Here is a 23104-nt window from a genome sequence, read left to right as displayed (position 1 = left end):
AGCCCTTGACTCCTCTGGGGAGCATAGGCCATTGACAAATGTCCTCCACCTCACTCGGTTGTTGGCGGTTCTTTCGAGATCTCCCCAGTTGAGCCCACTCCCAGACATTTCTGCCTGGACACCTCTTCTCCAGCTGTTACTGGGGCGACCTCTTTTCCTTTTTCCTTCGTGGTTCCATTTCAGGGCTTGCCGGGTGATGTTTGTGGCAGGTTTTCTGAGGGTGTGTCCAATCCAACCCCATTTTCTCTTTCTAATTTGTAAGTCAATGGGATCCTGGCTTGTTCTTTTCCACAGGTTCACATTGCTTACTTTGTCTCTCCTCCAGATGTTTAGTATTCTCCTGAGATAGGTGTTAATGAATGTTTGCAGCCTGTTTGTTGTGTATTTTGTTGTTTTCCATGTCTCTGATCCATACAGCATTAACTGCTTCACATTTGAATTAAAGATGCGTATTTTGGTGTTGATTGAGATGTATTTTGAACTCCAGCATGTCTGTTGATGAGTCTATATCTACTTTAAGGGCTTCAGGTGGAATATTGTCAGGGCCAGCTGCCTTGCCAGTTTTCAGTTGCTTGATTGCAGCCTTTATTTCTGATTTTGTTGGTCTATCACACTTAATATGTAGTGGTATCCTGGTTTTGGGAATATGTGGCTGCACTGCCGGTGGTGGCCTGTTTAGGACTTCTTCGAAATGCTCTACCCATCTGTCGAGTTGCGCCTCCTGGGTTGAAAGCAGTTGGCCATTCTTGTCTGTAATTGGTTTATTACTGTGCAGGTGTGTCCCGGACAATTTACTTGTGATGGTATACAACTCCCTCATGTTTCTTTGAGTCATCGCAATTTCTCCCTTCTTGGCTAGCCTCTCCACCTGTGTTCTCTTGTCCCTCCTGATGTTCTTTCGCACTTCTTTGTGGCATCTGTTGTACTTCTTTTGGGCCAAAGCCTTTTCAGCTCTTGTGCTTGAGTTGTTCACCTTCTCTTTGAACTTTCTCCTCTGTTGGATTGTGTTGAGGGTTTCTGGTGTTATCCACTCCTTGTGCTTTTGGGTCCTTCTCCCTAGGGCCTCCTCACAGGTTGAGCTCCAAGCAGTTTTTAGGTGTTCCCCCTCCTCATTTATTGTCCATCCTTCCTTCTTCCTCAGCTGTAGCTCTGTATTTTCCCTTGAGAGGATATCCTTGAACTTCTTCACCACTTGAGCACTGTTGAGTTATTCAGTGTTGTATTTTGCTCTTTGGCTTTTGGCCCAGTAGTGTCTCCTAAGCCTTAGCTTGTATTTTCCTACCAGGAGGTGGTGGTCTGAAGCTGCATCTGCTCCTCTTCTTGTTCTGACATCTTCCAAGGACCTTCTGAACTTTTTACAGATACAAATATGGTCAATTTGATTTTCTGTGACATGATCTGGTGACACCCAAGTTGTTTTGTGGATTGTTTTATGGGGGAATATACTTCCCCCAATCACTAGGTTATTGTTAACACAAGTCTCAGCAAACATCTCGCCATTTTCATTCATTTTCCCCACTCCATGTTTTCCCATTGCTGCCTCATATCCCTCGTTTTGGTCTCCAATCTTTACTTTGAAGTCACCCATCAGGATAATGAGATCTCTGGCTCCAATACTACCAAGTAGGTGGTTCAAGCTGTCATAGAACCTGTCTTTGACCTCCTTCTCTGCATCGTTGGTGGGTGCATAACATTGGATTATGTGGGCTTTCACTCCCTTGTTATTGGTTTTGAAGGTTGTGGAGATGAGAAAAAAAGACTTTTTGCATTCACCCAATTCCACTCATGATTTTATACATTCCTGTAAGATTACTCCTCAGCCTGCTGCACTCCAAAGAATAAAGTCCTACCCTTCCCAAACCTCCCTATAGCCCAGGCCCTCGAGTCCAGGCAACATCCTTGTAAAACTTCTCTGCACTCTTTCCAGTTTAATGCCATCCTAATCAGTTTACATTTCCAGCCTAATTAGCCTGAAGCTAATACTTTTTTTCTCTCTCTTAAAGTATTGCTTTACTTGCCAGTATTTTCTGTTTTTATCATTTATTATTTAAATGGAGTGAGATTACTCAAAAACTTGTGGCACAAGAGAATCTAGGTGTCCTCTTGCATGAAACATAAAGAGAAGGCATGCAAATACAGCATGTAATTAGGAAGGCACGTGGAATTGTGGACTTTATTGCAAAGTAATGGTATGTATAACATTAGTGAAGATTTGATGCAATTTCACAGTATTTGATGAAGCCACACTTGGAGCATTCACATGCCCCACCATAATTGCAGCATCCATTCTTTCAGCTGCACTAACTGAAAAGGTATTGTTTGCAATGTTGGATGTCCATTTCAGAGCTGCCGGGTGAGATCACATCTGCTGTGTTATATGAGAGAACTTATCCATTGAGAGCATTTGATGATGCCAACCACGTCAGTGTTAGAGTGGAGTTATATAATGGAGCCCAATGCTATTATTCCATGAACGCCACAACAAAAGTCTTCATTGGTTTATGCAACAATAGCATGACCCACGTCGTTGTCTTAATGTCCCAGAAAAATTATGGAGCAAGTCCCCTTGCTGTCACTGGGCCAAACTCCTGGAATTCCCTCCCTAATCTCATTGTGATTTACCCACAGCTCATAGACTGTAACAGTTTAAGATGGCAAAACACCTTCACATTCTCAAGAGCAATAAGAGATGAACAATTAAAAGCTGGCTCTGCCTGTGAAGCCCACATCGATTGAATGAATTAAAAATTCCATCTGTGGCCTCTAATCTGCTCATAATCATTTTGGGGGATAAAAAATACTGCTTCCAATTTTATCGAAGAATACTACATCTAGTCTTTAGTGTGTTTTATATGCTGCACTTTAATATACTTATTGCTCATGCTTTAAAGACAAATACCATGTACTGTTTTGACATGTTTACAATAGCCGGCAATAAATACAAAAGCAGCTTTTAATTTTACTTGTAGCACGAAGTTGCTATAAAATTATTGGACTGAGATTTTTTGCTCTACACAGTGTACCACAGTCTAAGGCAGTTCATCTTCGCTGTCATAGCCTGATGAGGATGGTGCAGTCAACCAAATCAAAGGGTGTGGGCTGAGCAAGAATGAGAAGGGATAAATTAACTAAAGATTACCTGGGATCTCTTGACTTTGACAGGAGTCCTTTTTTAGTTACGTGACAGAAGTATAAACCCGATTTGAGAATTTCTGAGAAAGATGGGCATGATTTGGAGGCACCCCAACACCTTTACTTCCATAGAAGGCTTATGAAGTTCGGCATGTCCCCAACAACCCTCACCAACCTCTGCAGATGCGCCATAGAGAGCATCTTATGGGGATACATTAAAGCCTGGTTTGCGAACAGTTCCATCCAAGGCCATAAGAAATTATAGAGAGTTGTGGACATAGCCCAGATCATCACGCAAACCAACCTCCTTTCCATTGACTCCATCTACACCACACTGCCTCGGCAAGGCCACCAGCAAATTCAAGGACCAGTCTCACCTTGGTCATTCTCCCATCTCCCCTCTCCACTAGGAAACAAGTACAGAAGTTTGAAAATACATACGTCCAGATTCTTCCCAGCTGTAGTCAGACACCTGAATGGCCGTCTCATCAGCTAGAGTCCGGTCCTGATCTCCTCTCTACTTCATTGGCAATCTTTGAACTATCTTTAATCGGACTTTATCTTACACTAAAATGTTGTACCCTTTGTCCTTTATCTGTGCACAGTGGATGTCTTGATTGTAATCAGGTATAGTATTTTCTTTGACTGGATAGCACACAAATAAAAGCTTTTCACTGTATCTTGGTACGCATGACATTAAAAACTAAAATAAACTAAACCAAACCAAACTATCATCGAAAATATACAATGTTTCGGGTCAGGACTCTTCTTCAGACTGGGGAACTGTTGCCTATTCATTCCCTCCACAGATGCTGACTGATCTGCCGTTACTCCAGCACTCTGCGTTTTGCTCAAGAAAAGTCCGCTCTTCTGCTTAAAGGGCGAGAAATTATTGTATCTATCTGTAAAGATCAACATGGCCGTTCATCTCACCCACAGAATCTCAAGCAATGTTGACCTTGCATGAAATGAGAACCCAGCTAATAAACCCTTTAATCCGTGTTTTTAATGGAACATCCAATAATAATCCATTTAATCTAGTTTATTACTGCCACAGAATGGGAATCACATTTTTGTTGGATCTTAGTTAAATGCTATTGGGTAATTATAAACCAACTGCTTTGCTTACAACTGAATTCTTCCCGACTTATTCCAAAGATATATCATCAGTCGCTAGTGGGACCTGCACTTCCTTACAGACTGTTAAGAAGCTCATTATTCATGCAATGAAGTCTCATCTGCTGCAGTTCCTCTGACTTTCGGGTAATTTACATTGTTTAATTAAAACTGATTTACATGATTCAATTGCTTTAATTTTTTGATAGTATATTTAAATGTTAATGTTTTGAATATATGTAAAGCCAGAGATATTTTTGATGCTTTTGACACTGTCATTTAGAAAGAAAAAAGTACATAATTTCTAAAGAATTAAAAAATAGCAAAATAATCAAAATAAAATCAAATAATTAAAAATTAAAATAAGAAGTAAAAAACGAATACACTTTTCTCTTTTTCTCCTCATCTGTGATTCTACAATCCCCACTGAAATCAACACTGCTTTCGATCACAAGCCAAATCTCCAGAGCATAGCCTCCAATGAATGAATGAATGCTTTTTTGTCATATGTGACAAGTCACAGGGAATATTTTTACTTGCATTCCCAAGGTATGCAATAGTCGCCACATAAAGGGCACTTACAAAGTTATAAATTATCCCATGACACGTCCACCTTTGTTCTTTCCCCCTCCCACTCTGTTCTCTGCCCTCCCCCACCTCACAGCAGTCCTCCACGCCGGGTCCTCCTTTATTCCTTCCCCTGGCAGCGGTGTCCTCACTTCCATGCGGTCTGTCCTCATCCATCGGTCGGCATCTCCTATACAGTCGCCACACCGACTACTATCATCGCTGGGTCCCCTCCTAACGCCTCCGTGGTGCCGCGCAGGCCCCAGCCGCGGGCTCCATCGACCCAGGCTCCGTCGGCTACGTCCCGCGAGGCTCTGACTCCGACCCGTGAGTCTCCGGCCTGGGCTCCGACCAGCGAGACTCCAGCCCCGGCTTCTCTGCGGCCTTCTAGGAGGCACCGCAGCGCTTCAATAAATGTCTCCGGCCATGTTCCCGGTCCACAGCGCAGCTCCGCAAGAAGCCTTCTGCCGCATGGCTCGGCGGGGAGCCTTCTGCAGTATTAGCCCATGATACTAGCAAATACCAAGGCAAGGCAAGGCAAGTGTATTTATATAGCACATTTCATACAGCAATGGCAATTCAAAGTGCTTTACACAGAGCATAAAAATACAGAACAAGGAGAAAAGGTAGGAAAATACAAATAATAAGAGTAATAAGATAGATAAATAATAATTATAAGTAAGATTAATAAATGGGGGATTATGACAGATGCCTTCTCGTGGCGATCCCCCGGAAAAGACGACACGATGCACTCTGTGACGCGTCGAGCGGCCAATTGTGTCAACATGTTGGACGACGACAGAAGCCAACAGCGAGCTAACGTCGTCCGACACACGAGCGAACGATAGAGTAATAGAAGTAGATAAAAAGTAATAAAATATAAAAGTAATAATAGACCAAAAGTAAGATATATAGAGTAACAAGAATCAAAGTGCTAGTCATAGACACTGCAGAACATGAAGGTTTTAAGCCTAGTTTTGAATATATTTAGAGTTTGGGCCTGTTTGATTTCTTCGGGGAGTTTATTCCAGATGCACGAAGCAGAGTGACTAAAAGCTGCTTCACCGTGTTTTGTTTTTACTCTTGGAGTATTTCCTAAATTAGAATATTCAACACAGATCCTGCTTACATCCTAACAGTTCTGTTGCTAACCTGCTTGGAAGTGATCCAGCAAACATTACACTACGCATAATTTATTATCATTTATACATTATCAATAGGATACACCATATTATAATGCATTCTTTTTAAACCCTGAATTGATTTGTTTTGATGTTGACCCAATTTTCCTTTCATTTATAAGCTTGATCAGTAATGCTTACTCTGAATTGAAGCATCAAAATAAATGAGCCATTGAAACTGCAGCTGTTTCAGGATAAATACCCTATTCAGTATTGTCACCCTTTAATTTTAGAACAAGTGCAAGGCTCCAGGCACAGAAAATGGAAGGAACAAGTACATGAAAGACCTGAATTGTCTGTAACCACCCAGGTGTGATCCAACCTTATGCTTAAAGAGGCAAAACTATAGTCATTGGTATCTGTCACATGAATATTCACCACTGGTTATGATGTAATGTTCTCAAGAGAAGATGTACGAGGATCTAACTTACAAGTCACCATGCCTCCTTAATACCACCCCATACTTGGTTGGAAAATGGGCCGAAATCTATGCTTACCTTAAAAGAATGGAAAATATCTAATTCTCCCTAAGTTGGCAAAGCATTTGGTTTCTTCCATAACAAATTCAACTAATCCTTTAATTTAATTTTGATTCCCTTTCAATGAAATAATTCACTTCTTTAAATGGTTATATTTGTTGACAGGGACATTTTGGAAAAAAAAATGTTTTTGCAAACAAATAAGGATGATAAGGTCTCAACTTTGTAGAATCATTACAAAAAAAATCAATAAGATCCTGTAATCTAGCTGACCAATTTAATATTCTCATGGATTTGTTGATAATATTATTAGGCAGGAGCCAGGAAGAGTAAATCAGGAGCAGCTATTACTGGGTAAGACTAGATCAGACGTTTAAGATGAAATCAGGAAATCAAATAAGGAGTATAAGGCAAGCAGGAAAGAACTCAAGCAAGTAATTAGAAGAGAGCATGAAATAGCATTGCCAAGTTGGATTAAAGAAAATCTCAAGGCTTTTTATACAAAAAGTAAAAGCAAGAGGGTAACTAGGGAGGAGGTAGGATAATGATACCTAAGGATAATGGAGAGTATTCATGCTTGGAGTCAGAGCATGTAGGCAAAGTAATAAATTAGTACTTGTTTCTAGGAAAGACAAAATGATGGAGTGACTCAACAGGCCTGAAGAAGGGTTCCAACCCGAAATATCACCTATCCATGTTCTCCAGGGATGTCGCCTCACCCGCTGAGTTACTCTAGCATTTTGTGTCTTTCTTTGGTAAACTAGCATCCGCAGTTCCTTGTTTCAACTTTGTACCTGTTTTTTGCCCAGAAGAATGACATGGACGTTAGTGGGATCAGTGCAAGGCGTATAAACATGCTTGTTTGAGATCCAAAGAGACGTAACGCTGGTTTTCTTGAAAAGTATAAAAGGTGGATAAATCTTCAGGGCCAGATAGAAACTATCCTGGGTTATTGAGAGGGGCAAGATAAGAAATTGCATGGGGCCTTGATGAGGGTGCACAGTTTGAAACATTAATTTTATTAATATAAATAACCTCACTACACTGAACCCTATTTTTCTTGTATAGCAATCTAGTAGTTTCCATTATCACCTTTATTGACACCAGCAACCCATTTCAGATTTATTCCATTTATTTAATATAGGTTCCCAGCTATTATGCAGGAATTTGAATTAATGTATTTGGATCATTAGTCCACATTCCTGGAGTAATAGTCCGATAATGTGACTGCTACAATTCTCCATCTTGTTAAAGTTACAAGATAAATTATAATCACAGTTTTGCATCACCATAATCCTAATCTTGGCATCATAGATCCAGTGTCTAATGGTCACCCTGTGTGTGACATTTATCCATTACAATCCAGACCCAACATATTTCAAAGTGCTGGATTCCACTGAAGATGCAAGGCATCTTTAACAAAGGAGAAAGAAATACAGGCTTTCATCTTCCATTCTTCCAAATAGGAACCTGTAATCAGCAACTTCTCTCACCAACCACTAATCAAAGTCTGAATGATCTTATCTTTTGTTTACTGAATAGAAATTAGACTTTTTAGCATGAAAGAGCTGCTTCACTTTTACAAATATAAATGTGCATTATATAATATAATGGTATTTTCTAACCACAGTGCAGCACTTATATATTAAGCCATGAAACTGAACTAACCTGATAGGTCAAAGCAAATAAAAAAGGTTATGGTATGGTCATGAAATTCTGTTAAATTTATAAAAACCTTCATTACCTCGACAAGTTCCATCTATTTCCACTTCTCCTGGGGCACAGGATGTTGATTTTGTTTCTGTAATGGCTATTTATGGTGAAAAGAAAAGTGCAGCAATTAGAATGAACACCTTTCAAGGAGACAAATTGCAGTCACAATAATTTTATTTTCAAAGCAGTGGAACTTGTTTGAAGAACAAGGCTAAAAATTATGTTAACAGTTTGTCTTCTTTATGGCCATGTACTATCAGCCCAAGGGTTACTCTAAACATATGTTATGACAGGGTTAAAAAAGTTCAGCCAAAGATCACCGGGATTGAATTGAGGTTTTTTTTTCCCCAATGATTTCTGCAGTCATATTTTCTTTTGTACAAATGAAAAGAATCCACAGGTGAAAGGTGCAGCAGAAACAAAACAAAAACTTTTATTCTCTTTCCAAACCCAAATGAGTTTCCAGAAAGTTGGGATTAAGGTTATCAAAGTAATATAGTCATATAACATTTTTGCTTTAATTAGGCCATTTCGTGAAATACAATGTGTTGTTCTTTACATGTGAAAGTTACCTTTTACTTCCCAGAGATACTTGTTTGGATTCAAAGTTAGTCATCTTATTGTCTGGTCCACTGTTCAGTGTCATGTTCCAAATTGAAGACTTCCAGCTTTATCAGCAGCCAGGATCTCCAGGCGGAACTTTACTGCCTTTACTGAATAATCCTCCTGATGCTAGCCATCATTACTCAATGAGTTCATGCCAAACTGTAGAACTATACAGCACAGAAGTGGCCAAGGAACCAAATAACTCTGTAACTATTTTCTAGAAACAAAGCCAAAACTAATTCCATTGCCTTTCTCCCTGCAGCATTCACCGTATTCTGTTTCAAACGTTTATTTAATCTTATTACTAAAATATACACCAGTCTTTTCCTCAAATATTCCCTGCGGTAAGGTATTCCAATTATTTTCTCCATGATTCAATTCTTCCTCAGTCTCGTAGTGAAAATTTGAATATATTATCCCCTTTCGCTGAGAGCCCAACTAAACTTTTACCTTGCATAGATAAAAAAAGTCACAAGTAACAAAAACCCATTGAATCTCCTCCTTAAATTCTTTAGCCCAGTCTTTGATAAAATGTCCAAGATCATAACTATAAATTTTCTTCCTTTGATTCATTGTGCTGAGGTTTAGTCAGTGAGGTTTCGGCAGTATTTAGAGCTTACCCATCCCATCGATCTGGTTCTGCTGAAATTTACTTTGTAATTTTTCACTGACAACAGCAGCATTGAGACCATCACTGATTGGCATGAATGACATTTCATGCTGGCCGTAAGACTCTCTCATCTCCCAACTGTTGTGTGTGGAAGATTTGATGGACTTGGCCACTTGAATGTAAAAGTGATCTCCGGTTTCCACCTACACTTCAAAGATATACAGGTTTGTAGGCGAATTGGCTTGGTAAAATTGTAAATTGTCCCTTGTGCTTATGACAGTGCAGATTCAGTGGGCTGAAGGGCCTGTTTCCACGCTGTATCTATAAACTAATCTAAACCCATGATTTATGACAAATGCAAAATGAAGATTGGTTGTGCACTATGGAGGAGTAGTTCCCAAGTCAGAGTCACAGGTTTGTTTAGAGATACAGCACGAAAACAGGTCCATTGGCCCACAAGTCCAAACTGACCATTGATCACCCCTTCACACTAGTTCTATGTCATCTCACTTTCTCATGCAATCCCTACACATTGCGGGCAATTTTACAAAGGCCAATTAACCTCTATAATTTGCATGTCTTTGGGATGTGGGAGAAAACCTCAGGAAACCCATGCGTTCATTGGGAGAATGCCATGCGGTCACAGGGAAATCGTGCAAACTCCAGACAGCACCAGAGGTCAGCACCGAACCTGGGTCTCTAGCGCTGTGAGGCAGCAGCTCTAACAGCGACCCGTCTTGGTCTTAAGTTTATAATGACCTCTATTAGAACTGATTGCACGTGCACTCTTGTTCCTGGAAAACATCCTGACTGCTATGAGAGTGGCCAGTGTCTGTTCTGGAAGCATTGCTAACTCCAAATGCTTAAACTTTAATCACTTCAACAGGCTCCAATGGTGTTAAATTATTTGCTATCTCTGGAGTCTATATCCAAATTAATTTTACCAATTTATAACAGCCTCAGGCATTGATTTCAACTATAAATTAATAATTAGCTAATCACTGAAGCCAAGTTGCTATGATATAACTGAACAGCCTTTGTAACATCTGTAACTTATTAATTCACTCATTTAATTACCTTCATCTAACAGTGCCATGGATATTTTATAATCACCAAAACAGAAGACAGTTCATTTATTCAGCGATAGTTTGTGCACCTCATAATAGTCATCAGTATAAATACTATATAGTCTAAACTAGCTGATGCAAGATAGTTTTCACTCACCAACATTAGCTCTGATAGTTTTAAATGCAAAATGTGTGGTGAGCCTTTGACAGGACACCAAAGTGAAGCTTAAGGTTTAAGCTGGCAGAGCTGCTTAATATTATTTTGTAGGTGCAGATTACCCTTGGTGAATTTATTCCTTCCATTTTTATGGGCTTTCAAATATAGGCCTTGAAAACTTTGTTTTGTTTGCAGAGCACTTACAATAGACAATAGACAATAGACAATAGGTGCAGGAGTAGGCCATTCAGCCCTTCGAGCCAGCACCGCCATTCAATGCGATCATGGCTGATCACTCTCAATCAGTACCCCGTTCCTGCCTTCTCCCCATACCCCCTCACTCCGCTATCCTTAAGAGCTCTATCCAGCTCTCTCTTGAAAGCATCCAACGAACTGGCCTCCACTGCCTTCTGAGGCAGAGAATTCCACACCTTCACCACTCTCTGACTGAAAAAGTTCTTCCTCATCTCCGTCCTAAATGGCCTACCCCTTATTCTTAAACTGTGGCCCCTTGTTCTGGACTCCTATTTAGTTTAGGGATACAGTGCAGAACTAGGCCATTCGGCACACCGAGTCCACAGCGATCTCCGCACACTAACACTATACTACACACACTAGGAACAATTTACAGTATTTACCAAAGCCAATCAACCTACAAACCTGTACTTCTTTGGAGTACGGGAGGAAACTGGAGCACCCGGAGAAAACCAACTGGAGCACTCGGTCATGGGGAAAATGTACCCACTCCATACAGACAGCACCCGCAGTCAGGATCGAACCAGGGTCTCTGGCACTGTAAGACAGCAACTCTACCGCTCTGCCGCCCCTTAAAGGGACTATTTTACTATTAAGTTAGCTGTATCTCTTACACATGCGCAATGCCAATTAGTAACATCTTCAATCACACAAATTTTCATTATAGTGTTCACAATATTTTTTTTAAATGCAAATTTTTATCTGCTAACCTTCAACAGCACAGTAACCCATGCATCCCTGTGTAGGTTGAAGATAATAAACGAAGAAGTCTCCACAGTTCCTCAGAGAGACGGGGATGCGAAATAAACAACAGTCTTTGGTGCTGCCTGAGAAGAACTGCCATGTAGCACAGGCAGTTAATTTCTTCATCTCACCAGGTCGTGGCAATGAGTTGGAATCTTCAAGAGAAAGCCAAATGGGAGCTTGTGTGCCACACTTATTCATCTGAGATTAAATGTTATTAGAAAGGTCAGAGTTATAACATTGAAATAAATGGCCCGTAAAATCCCTCATAAATAATTGTTACGCATTTAGTTCATTTACTTGTCCAGAGTTTAATTGACTTTAAAGAAACAGAATGGCAAGTTCAAAGCAAGTTACATAGTTACATAGAATGGCAAGTTACATAGTTCCTGTGTAAAATTTAGTTCATTAAGGTTGAGTTAAATTTAGGACATACGAATGTGGCACATACTACTAACTTCTATACATTTTGTTGGCATTTCTGCTGGCCTGTCCCCAATCATAAAGCGATACCATCCTGGCGTCAAGGAATGATCACATATGAGATTTTGGATTGCAAATTGTTGAAGCTCAATAGAATCAAAATGAACACTGCGGTAAGGGCTCCACAAAACCTGATATCCTCCTGGGTAGCATTCTGGGGCTGCAGAAAACAAAAGTTACAGATTAGTCAAGAAGACAACTGATTCTCAACTGTTTCTTTAATTTCAAAACCTCACATCTGAAGCATTACCTAAGTATTAGGTAATTTCTGATTTAATGCAGTTAGCAGTCAAGACAGCGCAACATAAGTTGTGTCATCGACACATAGAGACTTCTGAGTACCCCCAACACAGAAACAGGCCCTTCAGCCCATCTCATCCATGCTGACAGAGATGCCCCATCTCAGCCAGTCCCATTTCCCTGCATTTGTCCCGTATCCCTCTAAACCTTTCCTGTCCGTGTACCCGTCCAAGTGTCTCTCATATGTTGTTATTGTGTCTGTGCCAACTACCAACTCAGGCAGCCCATTCCATGTGCCCGCCACTCTTCGAGTTAGGTTCCTATTACATCTATCCCCTCTTATATTAAATCTATATCCTCTGGTTCTTGATTCCCCTCTCCTAGGTAGAAGACATTGTGCATTCACCCTATTAACTCCCCTCGTGATTTTATACACCTCTAAGATCACCCCTCCTGCGCTCCAAGGAATAAAGTCCGAATAAGTTTTGTCGATAAATATTCTATTAGTAATCACTGCTGAACATGTCAGTTGATCAAAGTGCAAGGAAGTGACTAATGATAGCTCCTTCTCTATGGTATCTTCGCTTTCGCTCCTCTGAATTCCCAAGCGGGGAGAAATCAGGCAGTTTGTCTGACTAGAATTCTAATAGTGCAACTGAACATAACCAGATTTCTCCTAGTGCAACCTCGGAAAATGCCACTTAAGAGCTGCATGAGAATTGGTTTCCTGTTTGGCTGGAGATCATTCAACCCTGAGATGTAGCTCATCTTACATTAAAAAATGTAGGTGCACGAAAGATTTAGGTCCTAAATAAAAAACACTACAAAACTATCACTGTGTTGAGGATCTGAACTGGTTTTATACTCAATCATCCCACAGCAATATTCCATTGTACAAAAGACCCAATGTCATATCATATCATATCATATATATACAGCCGGAAACAGGCCTTTTCGGCCCTCCAAGTCCGTGCCGCCCAGTGATCCCCGTACATTAACACTATCCTACACCCACTAGGGACAATTTTTACATTTACCCAGTCAATTAACCTACATACCTGTACGTCTTTGGAGTGTGGGAGGAAACCGAAGATCTCGGAGAAAACCCACGCAGGTCACGGGGAGAATGTACAAACTCCTTACAGTGCAGCTCCCGTAGTCAGGATCGAACCTGAGTCTCCGGCACTGCATTCGCTGTAAAGCAGCAACTCTACCGCTGCGCTACCGTGCCGCCCTGATGGGATAGGCAGGCCATGCCACTACAGTGCTATGAGTGCAGTTGAATTTCATATGAAACTCTAAGTCATGTGGTGTAATCTAACACTGCATAATGTGAGAGATAGTAGCATATTGGACCGTAATGTTCTATCTGTGTTATCACATCATAATTTCTTCAACATAAATATAAAAAGCACTGGTACAGGTTGTGGTGTAGAAGTGGGACAGAAAGAGATGGGTAAATTGCAGTAGTCGAAAGAAAATAAGTGCTATGGCAGATGCAGACAGCTTTTAAGAATTTTCACAAAAAAGCCAAACTGTTATGAACCATATTGCTAATTTTGAGTAATTACTTGCAAAATTGCTGTTAAGCCAATTCTACAAAATGCACCTGGTTAATGATCTCAAGATTAATCTTTCAGGGATAAAGGTATGTCAGTTTGGTATCACTGTTTGTATGAAGTTGCCAAAAACCCTGATAATATTCTCAAAAACATCAAAATAAATTAAAAGTCTATGTCAAGCAGTCCTTAGGTAGACACAAAATGCTGGAGTAACAGCGGGACAGGCAGCATCTCTGGAGAGAAGGAATGGGTGACGTTTCGGGTCGAGACACTTCTTCATTTTCCGACAGTCAAGCAATTCTTATTTTAGTATGATCTTTCAGGATCAGACATCCAGACCACTAGTTTCACATTTCTACAAAAGGCCACACCCATGACCACTATAAAACTGGTACACACTTGAGGAAAGATTGTTCATCTTGATTTACCACCAGCAAATGTCACAAGACTTCGCCATATATAATTATAATTGGTCTCATACCTATTCTAATTTATGAGGAAAAATATTTTGAAATGCGACAAATGAGTTAATCACTTTTTACTTCAAATATATACAGTATCTCTGTTAAATATAACACTAAGCAAAACTGATTAAATAGTTTCATGTGTTCATTAACAAAAAAATAACCCTTCTAAATTATCTTTGTCCACCCCCTCCCCTGTCATCAGTCTAAAGAAGGGTCTCGACGCGAAACGTCACCCAATTCTTCTCTCCCGATTTGCTGCCGACCCGCTGAGTTACTCCAGCATTTTGTGTCTACCTTCGATTTAAACCAGCATCTGCAGTTTTTTTTCCTACACTTCTAAATTATAGTCTGTTCTGGTGTATTCCCCAGGTAAATAATACTCAGCATTTGGATTCCAAGAGGATTCCAATGTTTGTCAGCAGTTGGGAAATTGGCATCAAACAACAGTTAGAACAATCAGCATGTTGCCACACACACACGAGTAAAAATCACCACACTGAATTACAGCAGTTAGTGCTGCTGCCTTATAATTCCAGTGACTTGGTTCAACCCGTTGTTGCCCAATGGGGAAGGGGAGGAGAGGGAATGATCAGGATGAAACAGGTTTTTGATTATGTTGACTGCTTACACAACATGAAGTGCAGACAGAGTTAATGGTAATTACTGCACCATTATTTACATTAATCCCTGTAAACCAAGGTTGAAATCTGGCCAAACATTAAATTATGCCTTTAGTATATGAACATTGAATTCTCCAATTATATGTAACCTCTAACAACTCCCTCTCTCCCCCTCCCTCTTCTCCCGCACTTCCCTCCCCCACCTTTCTTCCCTCCCCAGATGCATGTCTATTTCTCAATTTCCCCCTCCTCCTACATTCCTTCCTCTGGCTTCACAATGTGAAACTCTTCAATCCTCCTGTCTCACACCTTTTGGTTTAATCTCTGGCATTTGTTCCAACCATCTGCCTATTGACCCCCCACCCCCTCCCCTTCCCTGTGTCTGTCTTTGCTGCCTGACCCGTTGAATTACTCCAGATTTTGTGTCCACGTATGAAAAAAAAGTAATTTGTTACTTGTTTCTTTGTGCAGCTTTTCTCGACAAAAATCTTTATTGGTTAGTAGAGCTGATAATTTACTCAATTGCCAGCTTCCTTGTGCAAATTTGTATTGTCTTTCATAATGTTCAGCAGTGCTTTATGGCAATTGTATAGTTGTGCTTTGTGTGTTGCGGCTATTGAAACACAGCAAATACTACACGCAATTTACACACATTGTGCTCCCACAAGTTGCAATGCAATAGAGATAATTTTAGTAATGATGTTTGAGGAATAAATATTTGTCAGTGCACCACACAAAGGGCCCTATCTTTCCAAATATTAGCGGCTTCTCTGAATGCCAGCACATCAACGGCAATCCTTACGTATCGTACTAGGATAGCCTTATTTAACTTGTGCTTAATGATCTGAAGTGGCACCTAAACCTGCAGCCTTCTGACTGAGTGATAAAAGAGTGCAATGGATGTACAGTTGGCAAACATGCACACATGGTACACAACGTTTTGTATGCAAGAACACAATTTCTCCCAACATCTTGTGTCAAGTCGACTGGAAGTTCGAAATGAGATAACAAATTATCTCTTCTCCCAGATGGCTATGGATAACAGTTTCAGAGGCAGGATCATTAATTATTCAGACAAGTCCATTAATGAACCAATCTCTTCTTTATCTATCTGGTGCCAGCCAGTCTTCCTATCAAGGTGGCAGTAAAAAATCTTTGATGATTAACCCTGTAGAATTCTAAACCTAAATTCCAATCTGAAACATAATATAGTTTATGCCAAAACAATCTGCTGGATCAAGTCGTAAATAGTTCAGAGACATGGCTGCATAATCTATACACTAAAACTCTTGTTTGTTTGTTTGTTTCTTCCTGAACTACAGCCAAAACGGTACACGATAGCGCGCCAATTTTAGGCCCACCTTATTCACCGTCGTCCCTTTGGTGGTAATGGAGGAAGTTTCATTGAAATTGGTGTAATATTTATTCACATTTTAAAGTTTAAATCTATCTCCTAGAGAGGGAGGGGGAGGGGGGGAGGAAGGGAGGGGGAGGAAGGAGGATAAGGGGGGGTTGAGGGGGATGGAGTGGGGGGAGGGGAAAGGGGAAGGGGGGGAGGGGGGGAGGGGGGAAGGGGAGGGGGAGGGGGAGGGGGAAGGGGGAGAGGGGAGGGGGGAGAGGGGAGAGGGGAGAGGGAGGAGAGGGTGCTGCACCAATGCAGGAGAGGTTTGGGCCCAACGGGTCCATTTGGTCTAGTTAGACATAAAACTGGATAACTGTTACAAGGCACATTCTTGACCATGCAGTTTTTATGCAAGCAATTTACGAAATCTAGAATCAACATGGAAAAACAGATCTGTAACCAAGTCCCGCTGAGTTACTCTAGCATATTGTGTCTACAAAATTATTATCAATCTGTCATAAGTGATAATGTGTGTAGGAAGGAACTGCAGATGCTGGTTTAAACCAAAGGTAGACACTCCAAAATGCTGGAGTAACTCAGCCGGACAGGCAGCATCTCTGGAGAGAAGGAATGGGTGATGTTTCGGGTCAAGACCCTTCATCAGACTGGGTAATATGTCTTGGGCATGTAAAGGTATTTCACAGTATATCCTGGACTATTTTCCAAACCATTTGTCATTCCCTGGTGGAAATTCAGATGAAGCATTTCTTGGACCCACAGCAACTACTGTGTGGGCAACTCTGTAATCACATCAAAATAATATTAATCAATTTGAATCTAGAGAAAGACAGTCCTTTTGTTTAAAATTCATGTGTAAACCCCAGCACCTTAATTTGGGAGATGGTAAATCAAGGAGGTTTGAAACTCTTTGTTTGAAAAAGATAACTTAATTTCACACAGATTTCCTCAGTTAATTGAAGATTTACTTGAAGTGATGTTATTTGACAATCTGGTTTAGTTTATTATTGTCATGTGTACAGCAAAAAAGCCTTTGTTTACATGCTATCCAGTCAAAGAAGACTATACATGAAAACATTGAGGCCATCTACAGTGCACAGATAAAGCATAAAGGGTACAACATTTAGTGCAAAGTATTAACACTGTTGTCCGATAAAAGATAGTTCGAAAGGTCTCTAATGAGGTAGATGGGAGGTAGATAGACACAAAAAGCTGGAGTAACTCAGCGGGTCAGTCAGCATCTCTGGAGGAAGATGGAGGTGACGTTTCGGGTCGAGACCCTTCTTCAGACTGCACTCTAGCTGATGAGAGGACTGTTCAGTTGCCTGATAACAGCAGGGAAAAAAATATTTCAATGTACTTAACTTACAAATGTTTTTAAGATGACTCACCATGCAGACAAAACAGTTACTCCCATTTAAGCCCTCAGCACAAAGATCAAGAATTAAAAGCCATAAGTAACAAAAAAAACACATTTGAATTACTTCACACAAGTATGAATGCACCAAGACAAACAGAAACACAAAACACTTAGAGAACAAGAGTGGTGATAAACTCTTCTCTTAATAGAAAACAGCTTACTCATCCACAAACTAAAAGGTTAAATTTAATTCCTTACAATATAATTTTAAGAGATTTTTATTTTTATCTTATCTTATGGGCATATCTCCAGAAAGGAGTTTCCATCAGTATGGAGGATCCCCAATGGAAGGCTGAAAGCTATGAATGCCAGGACATCTGGCTGGAATCAGAGCAATATCCTCAACATAAACCCAATCTTGATGCTATATTAGAACATAACATTTAAGTACAGCACAGGAACAAGCCAGCCAGACCGACATCAGTGGTGGAAAAGTTGTTGGAGAGGATTCCAAGGGACAGGATTTGGAAAGGCACAGACTGATTAGGAATAGTCAGCATGGGGAATAATGTCCCACAAATCTGGCAAAAGATTTTTAAAGAGGTCACCAAGAGATGCAATGGAGTCATTGCAGTGGACTTTATCTATATGGATTTTAGCAAGGCCTATGACAAAGTCCCACGTAGTAGGCTCGTCTGGAAGGTTACAAACCCATGGAATCCATGGTGAGCTAGCAATTGGATTCAAAATTGGCTTGGAGGAAGGATTTAAAGAGTAGCTGTGGAGGTTTGTTTTTCAAATTTAAGGCCTGCGACCAGTGGTGTGCCGCAGGGGTCGATGCTGGGCCCACCACGGTCTGGTATATACATTAACAATTTGGATGACAATGTAGTTAGTTTTGTTAGAAAATTTGCAGATGACACCAAAATTGGTAGGATAGTAAAAGATGAGGAAGGATATCCAAGTTTACAATAAGATCTAGATCAGCTGGGAAGGTGGGCCAAGGAATGTCAAATGGAATTTAACTATGTCAAGTGTGAGGTGTTGCACTTTGGTATGTCAAGCCAGGGCAGGATTTATGCAATAAATTGTAGAGCTCTGGAGAGTTTCGCAGAATAGGCTTGGAGGAAGGAATCAAAGAGTAGTTGCGGAGAGTTGTGTTTCTGATTGAAGGCCTGGTTTCCTGAAAGTGGTGAGTCAGGAGTACAATGTGGTACAGAAGGTATTTAGCACGCTTGCCTTCATTGGTAAGGGCATGGAGTATAAAAGTTGGTTAATTGTAATGCAGCTGTACAAGTCATTAATGAGACCCAAACTAAGAGCACTGTGTGTGATTCTGGTTGCCAAGCTATAGGAAGGACATCATTAAGTTGGAAAGGGTACAGAAGAGATTCACTGAGATGTTACTTGGGTGTTTGGGCTTGACTTATAGGGAGAGGCTGAGATTTTTCTTTAGAACATAGGAGGCTGGCGGGTGACCTTATTAGCATGTACAAGATCATGAGGGGTATGAATAAAATGAACATTCACAGTTTTCTTTCCAGGGTAGAAGATTTTAATGCATAGGATTAAGAGGAGAGAGGAATCGTGTAAGTGAGACCTCAGGGCAACTTTTTCCCACAGAAGGTAGCCTGTTTCTGGAATAAGCTGCCACAGGAAGTTATAAAAAGATACACAATTTTAACGTTTGGACAGGCATATGGATAGGAATAGTTTAGAGAAATAAGGGTCAAATGCAAGCAAATGGGACTAGCCCTGTATGCCAACTTGGCATTGCCTGTTCATCTGTCTATCTAGATGCTTTGCAAACATTTCTATCATATCTGATATATTACTCCCCTGGCAGTATATTCCAGGAACCTACCACTCTCTGTGTAAAACAAAATTGTCCCTCATATCTCCTTTAAACTTTCCTCCTCTCACCTTAAATTTGTGTCCTCTAGTACTTGACATTTCCTCCCAGGAAAAAGACTATTTATTTTGCTTCTTATAATTTAACTGCTTCTATCACTTCACTCCTCAACTTCTGATGCTTCAGAGAAAATAATCCATGTTCGTCCAACCTCTCGTTGCAGTTAATACACTCCAAACCAGACAACATTCTGGCCAACCTCTTCTGCACCCTCTTCAAAGCCTCTGAATCTTTTCGGTATTGCGGCAACCAGAACAGCACAAGATACTCCAAATGTGGCCCGACTAAAGTTTTATATAGCTGCAACATGACTTGCCAACTTTTATATTCTATGCCCTGACTGATGAAGGGCATAGAAGGGCAAGCACTTGGCATCATGGTTAGCATGGTCATGGTGGGACCAAGGGCCTGTCCTAGTGTTTGGAATAGAACTAGTGTACGGGTGATCAATAGTCGATGTGGATTCTGTGGGCCAAAGGTTTCCACGCTGTATCTCTGAACTAAACCAAACTAAAAGCTGCAAACATGTCTGGCTCAAATTAATTTTCCAAACTCGTGAAATTCTTTGTCGTTGAGAAATTAAAATGCTTAAAATGACAAGCCATCTGTCCTTGGATAGTGGTGGAGGAAGACAGTAGTTCTCTGATGCAGCGTAACACACTGCAGTTAAATGTGGTTGGTAAACTGAAGCAAGTTTTCCATCATACCACATTTCTCTGGGTGTTCATCATCCCTTCACCCCCACCCCACATCAAAACTTTCCTCTATGGCTTGAATTGAATCTGATGATTACCTAAGCATGTGCAAACTGGAAAACAAAATGTCACAATTTTCTAAAACACTGCTGCACAATTTCAGTTTCAATGCCTTTTATTTTCAGTATTTACAATTTTCAATAACAGGCTGTAAAATCTAATGAGAAGGCGAGCATTTAATTACATGTTTTGCAGTAACTTCCTGCTGTTTGTCCTGTTTGGTATTAGCAAGAGCACATATTACGCATATCCATTAACAGTAAAGTCTGTGAAACTCTTTCATGTATTCCAATCACAAACCTACAGACAGGATGCACCTAGTAAAGAAATAAGAGACAATGTCAGCCTGATGTTTCCAAGGGATTTGCACCATAGGTTAATTATCTTTTATAGTGGGTGATAGAAAATTCTACTTCAATATTTCAAAACTGAATTATCTTAGAGAGCACTGTATCTTAAATTTATGCTAACAATAGTGAGCTAATCAGATGATATTCTCCAAGCATATATCAAATGTCTAAAAATTTGACAATTTTGGGTTTCTCCAACTGCAATTTAAACTGTAAGGTACAACATTCTCAGTTGCTTTGTAATATCTGGTGTGCAGTTTGTTTTGAAGAAATAATATGTCATAGTGAGATGGCAAAAATAAGTAAAATATTAGGCACTCAAGAAAGACAAACACGTATAGACTTAGAGACTACAGAATATTTGTATTGCAACATTAAACTCACTACTTTCTCTATGTCCCCACTCATAATTTCCTGTTGATACCACATGCAATATCTGCATTTAGCAAAGTGCATAAAAAGGAGAAATTATCATAGACATAGAATTCCGATGGTTTTAAATGGATTGCCTGATCAGGTGGAAGAGTTTCAACAGTGCTTTCCCAAACGGAATTGGTAAAAGTAGGTGAGGAAAAAGGAGCATGTTCACAGTGATGGAATGGGATTGATTCAAAGGGCACACACTAAGTGTAATTGAGATATCTTATAATAACAATGACTTATTCCTTACTGGGATGATCTCCTGCTCCATTGTTGGACTGAGCAATGCCATCCATCAGTAATTCCACTCCAGACAAAAGACCAGATACATTTCATAACTGGTTCCTCAGCTTCACACCAGCTGCAGTTGGCAGACCAACCATCTTAAATGTTCATTCCCTTCCTGCTGGATTAAAAATGTGCTGCAACTGTTGCTGATGATATACAAAGCCCAATACCCACTTTTGGTTTTATATTAATAAAGCATTGAAGTTAATGTATATCGGTTCAACATGATTAAAGTGGACTTGATTGTTTAGTTTACTTTGATATTTTTCACTTGCAATTATTAAAATTATCCATTGTTTCCAAATGCAGTTAAGTTTGGTGGAATGCACGTTTCATTAGCACGAATTGGATAAAAAAGCAAGAGATGAGTTAGGGAACACTATTTGTATTACAGGGGCCTAACTGGTTATAATGTGATTTTGATCAGAAAACAGAGAACCACAACAGTTACTTTGAAAATTAACAAGCAGAGAAAAACAGTCTTGGAATTCAACAGTACGGGGGGGGGGGGGGGGGGGGAGGGGGGAGGGGGGGAGGGGGGGAGGAGGGGGAGGGGGGGAGGGGGGGAGGGGGGAGGAGGGGGGAGGAGGGGGAGGGGGGGAGGGGGGGAGGGGGGGAGGGGACGGGACTACGACTGCAGCCATGTAACCTCCCTGCACTAATCACACACCGTTGACTAAGAACACAACTGCTACTTTAACCGTGGATTCACACTGAGATTGGCAAGTAATCACTTCTATTTGTGACACCTGTGCAATGATATTTAATGAAATAATGTACCATACAGGTTTAGTATTATTAGCTTATAGCAACAAACCAAAACATATTGCTATTGAAAAGACTTCTGCTTTTGAAAATCCTGTGGGGGTAAAAAGTGTAACTGCAGGCCTGAAATTGTAACCTTTTTTTCCCCCCTTGGCACAACGACCTTTATAATGTGTTTTTCTACACACAAGGTGCTGTTAGGAACACAGCTATCACATCAGAGCAGAACTTTCTGCATCTTTGACTTTTGCTTCACACAAGCGCAGCTCTGAAGCTAGCAAAGCAGTGGGAGCTACATATCTTTAAATGGTAAATTGGAGGGGGTGATGGAGGCATGGAGAGCAACTGTTTGGCACTACCCAGATACCACATGATCCACTCAACGGTAGTTTGCAGGGAATTCCAGATTTTGACCCAGTCATGATGAATGATCAGAGATCTATCTCCAAGTCTAGATGATATGTTCTTCGAAAATAAAGTACAGACGTTTATGTTCCAGTGTGCTTGCTAATCTTCTAACCTTTGAAGTTTCCTGGATTCTAAGGTAATGTTAAACACATATCAGGAGTTGCTTTGGTTGGTGGGAAAGGCATGAACATTTAAGGTGGTTGTTGGGATGCTAATCAAGTGGGTTATTTGATTCAGATAATGATGAGCCAGCTAAGCAATGCTACAAATGCTTTTATCCAGGCAAATAGAGTGTAGTTCATTAGTCCTAATTTGTATCCTGTAGATAAAACAGGAATGTGAGGGAGGTCAGAAGGTGAATGAAATACTATGTACTAACTAGCCTCTGACCTGCCATTTACAGCTATGTTATTTATATTTCTGATTCCATTAAATCAATGATATCCCCAAGGATTTGGAGACTGAAATTCCCCAAATTAAAGACTGC

The 23104-nt window shown here is 40.4% G+C and overlaps 1 protein-coding gene across 1 annotated transcript in view; it reads right to left on the bottom strand.

The window, feature by feature from the left end:
* The window catches only part of LOC144595763 (von Willebrand factor D and EGF domain-containing protein), a 178922-nt gene that overhangs the window by 138885 nt on the left and 16933 nt on the right, over positions 1–23104 (bottom strand). The window contains exons 2-4 of the mRNA XM_078403383.1: positions 12086–12270; positions 11594–11828; positions 8220–8285 (exon numbers count right to left, since the gene is read on the bottom strand). Coding sequence (XP_078259509.1) covers positions 8220–8285; positions 11594–11828; positions 12086–12270 — 486 coding nt within the window. The remainder of the gene's footprint in view (positions 1–8219; positions 8286–11593; positions 11829–12085; positions 12271–23104) is intronic.

This window comes from Rhinoraja longicauda, chromosome 8 (genome assembly GCF_053455715.1).
Source record: "Rhinoraja longicauda isolate Sanriku21f chromosome 8, sRhiLon1.1, whole genome shotgun sequence".
Lineage (NCBI taxonomy): Eukaryota > Metazoa > Chordata > Chondrichthyes > Rajiformes > Arhynchobatidae > Rhinoraja > Rhinoraja longicauda.
This window is presented reverse-complemented; position numbering and strand designations above follow the sequence as displayed.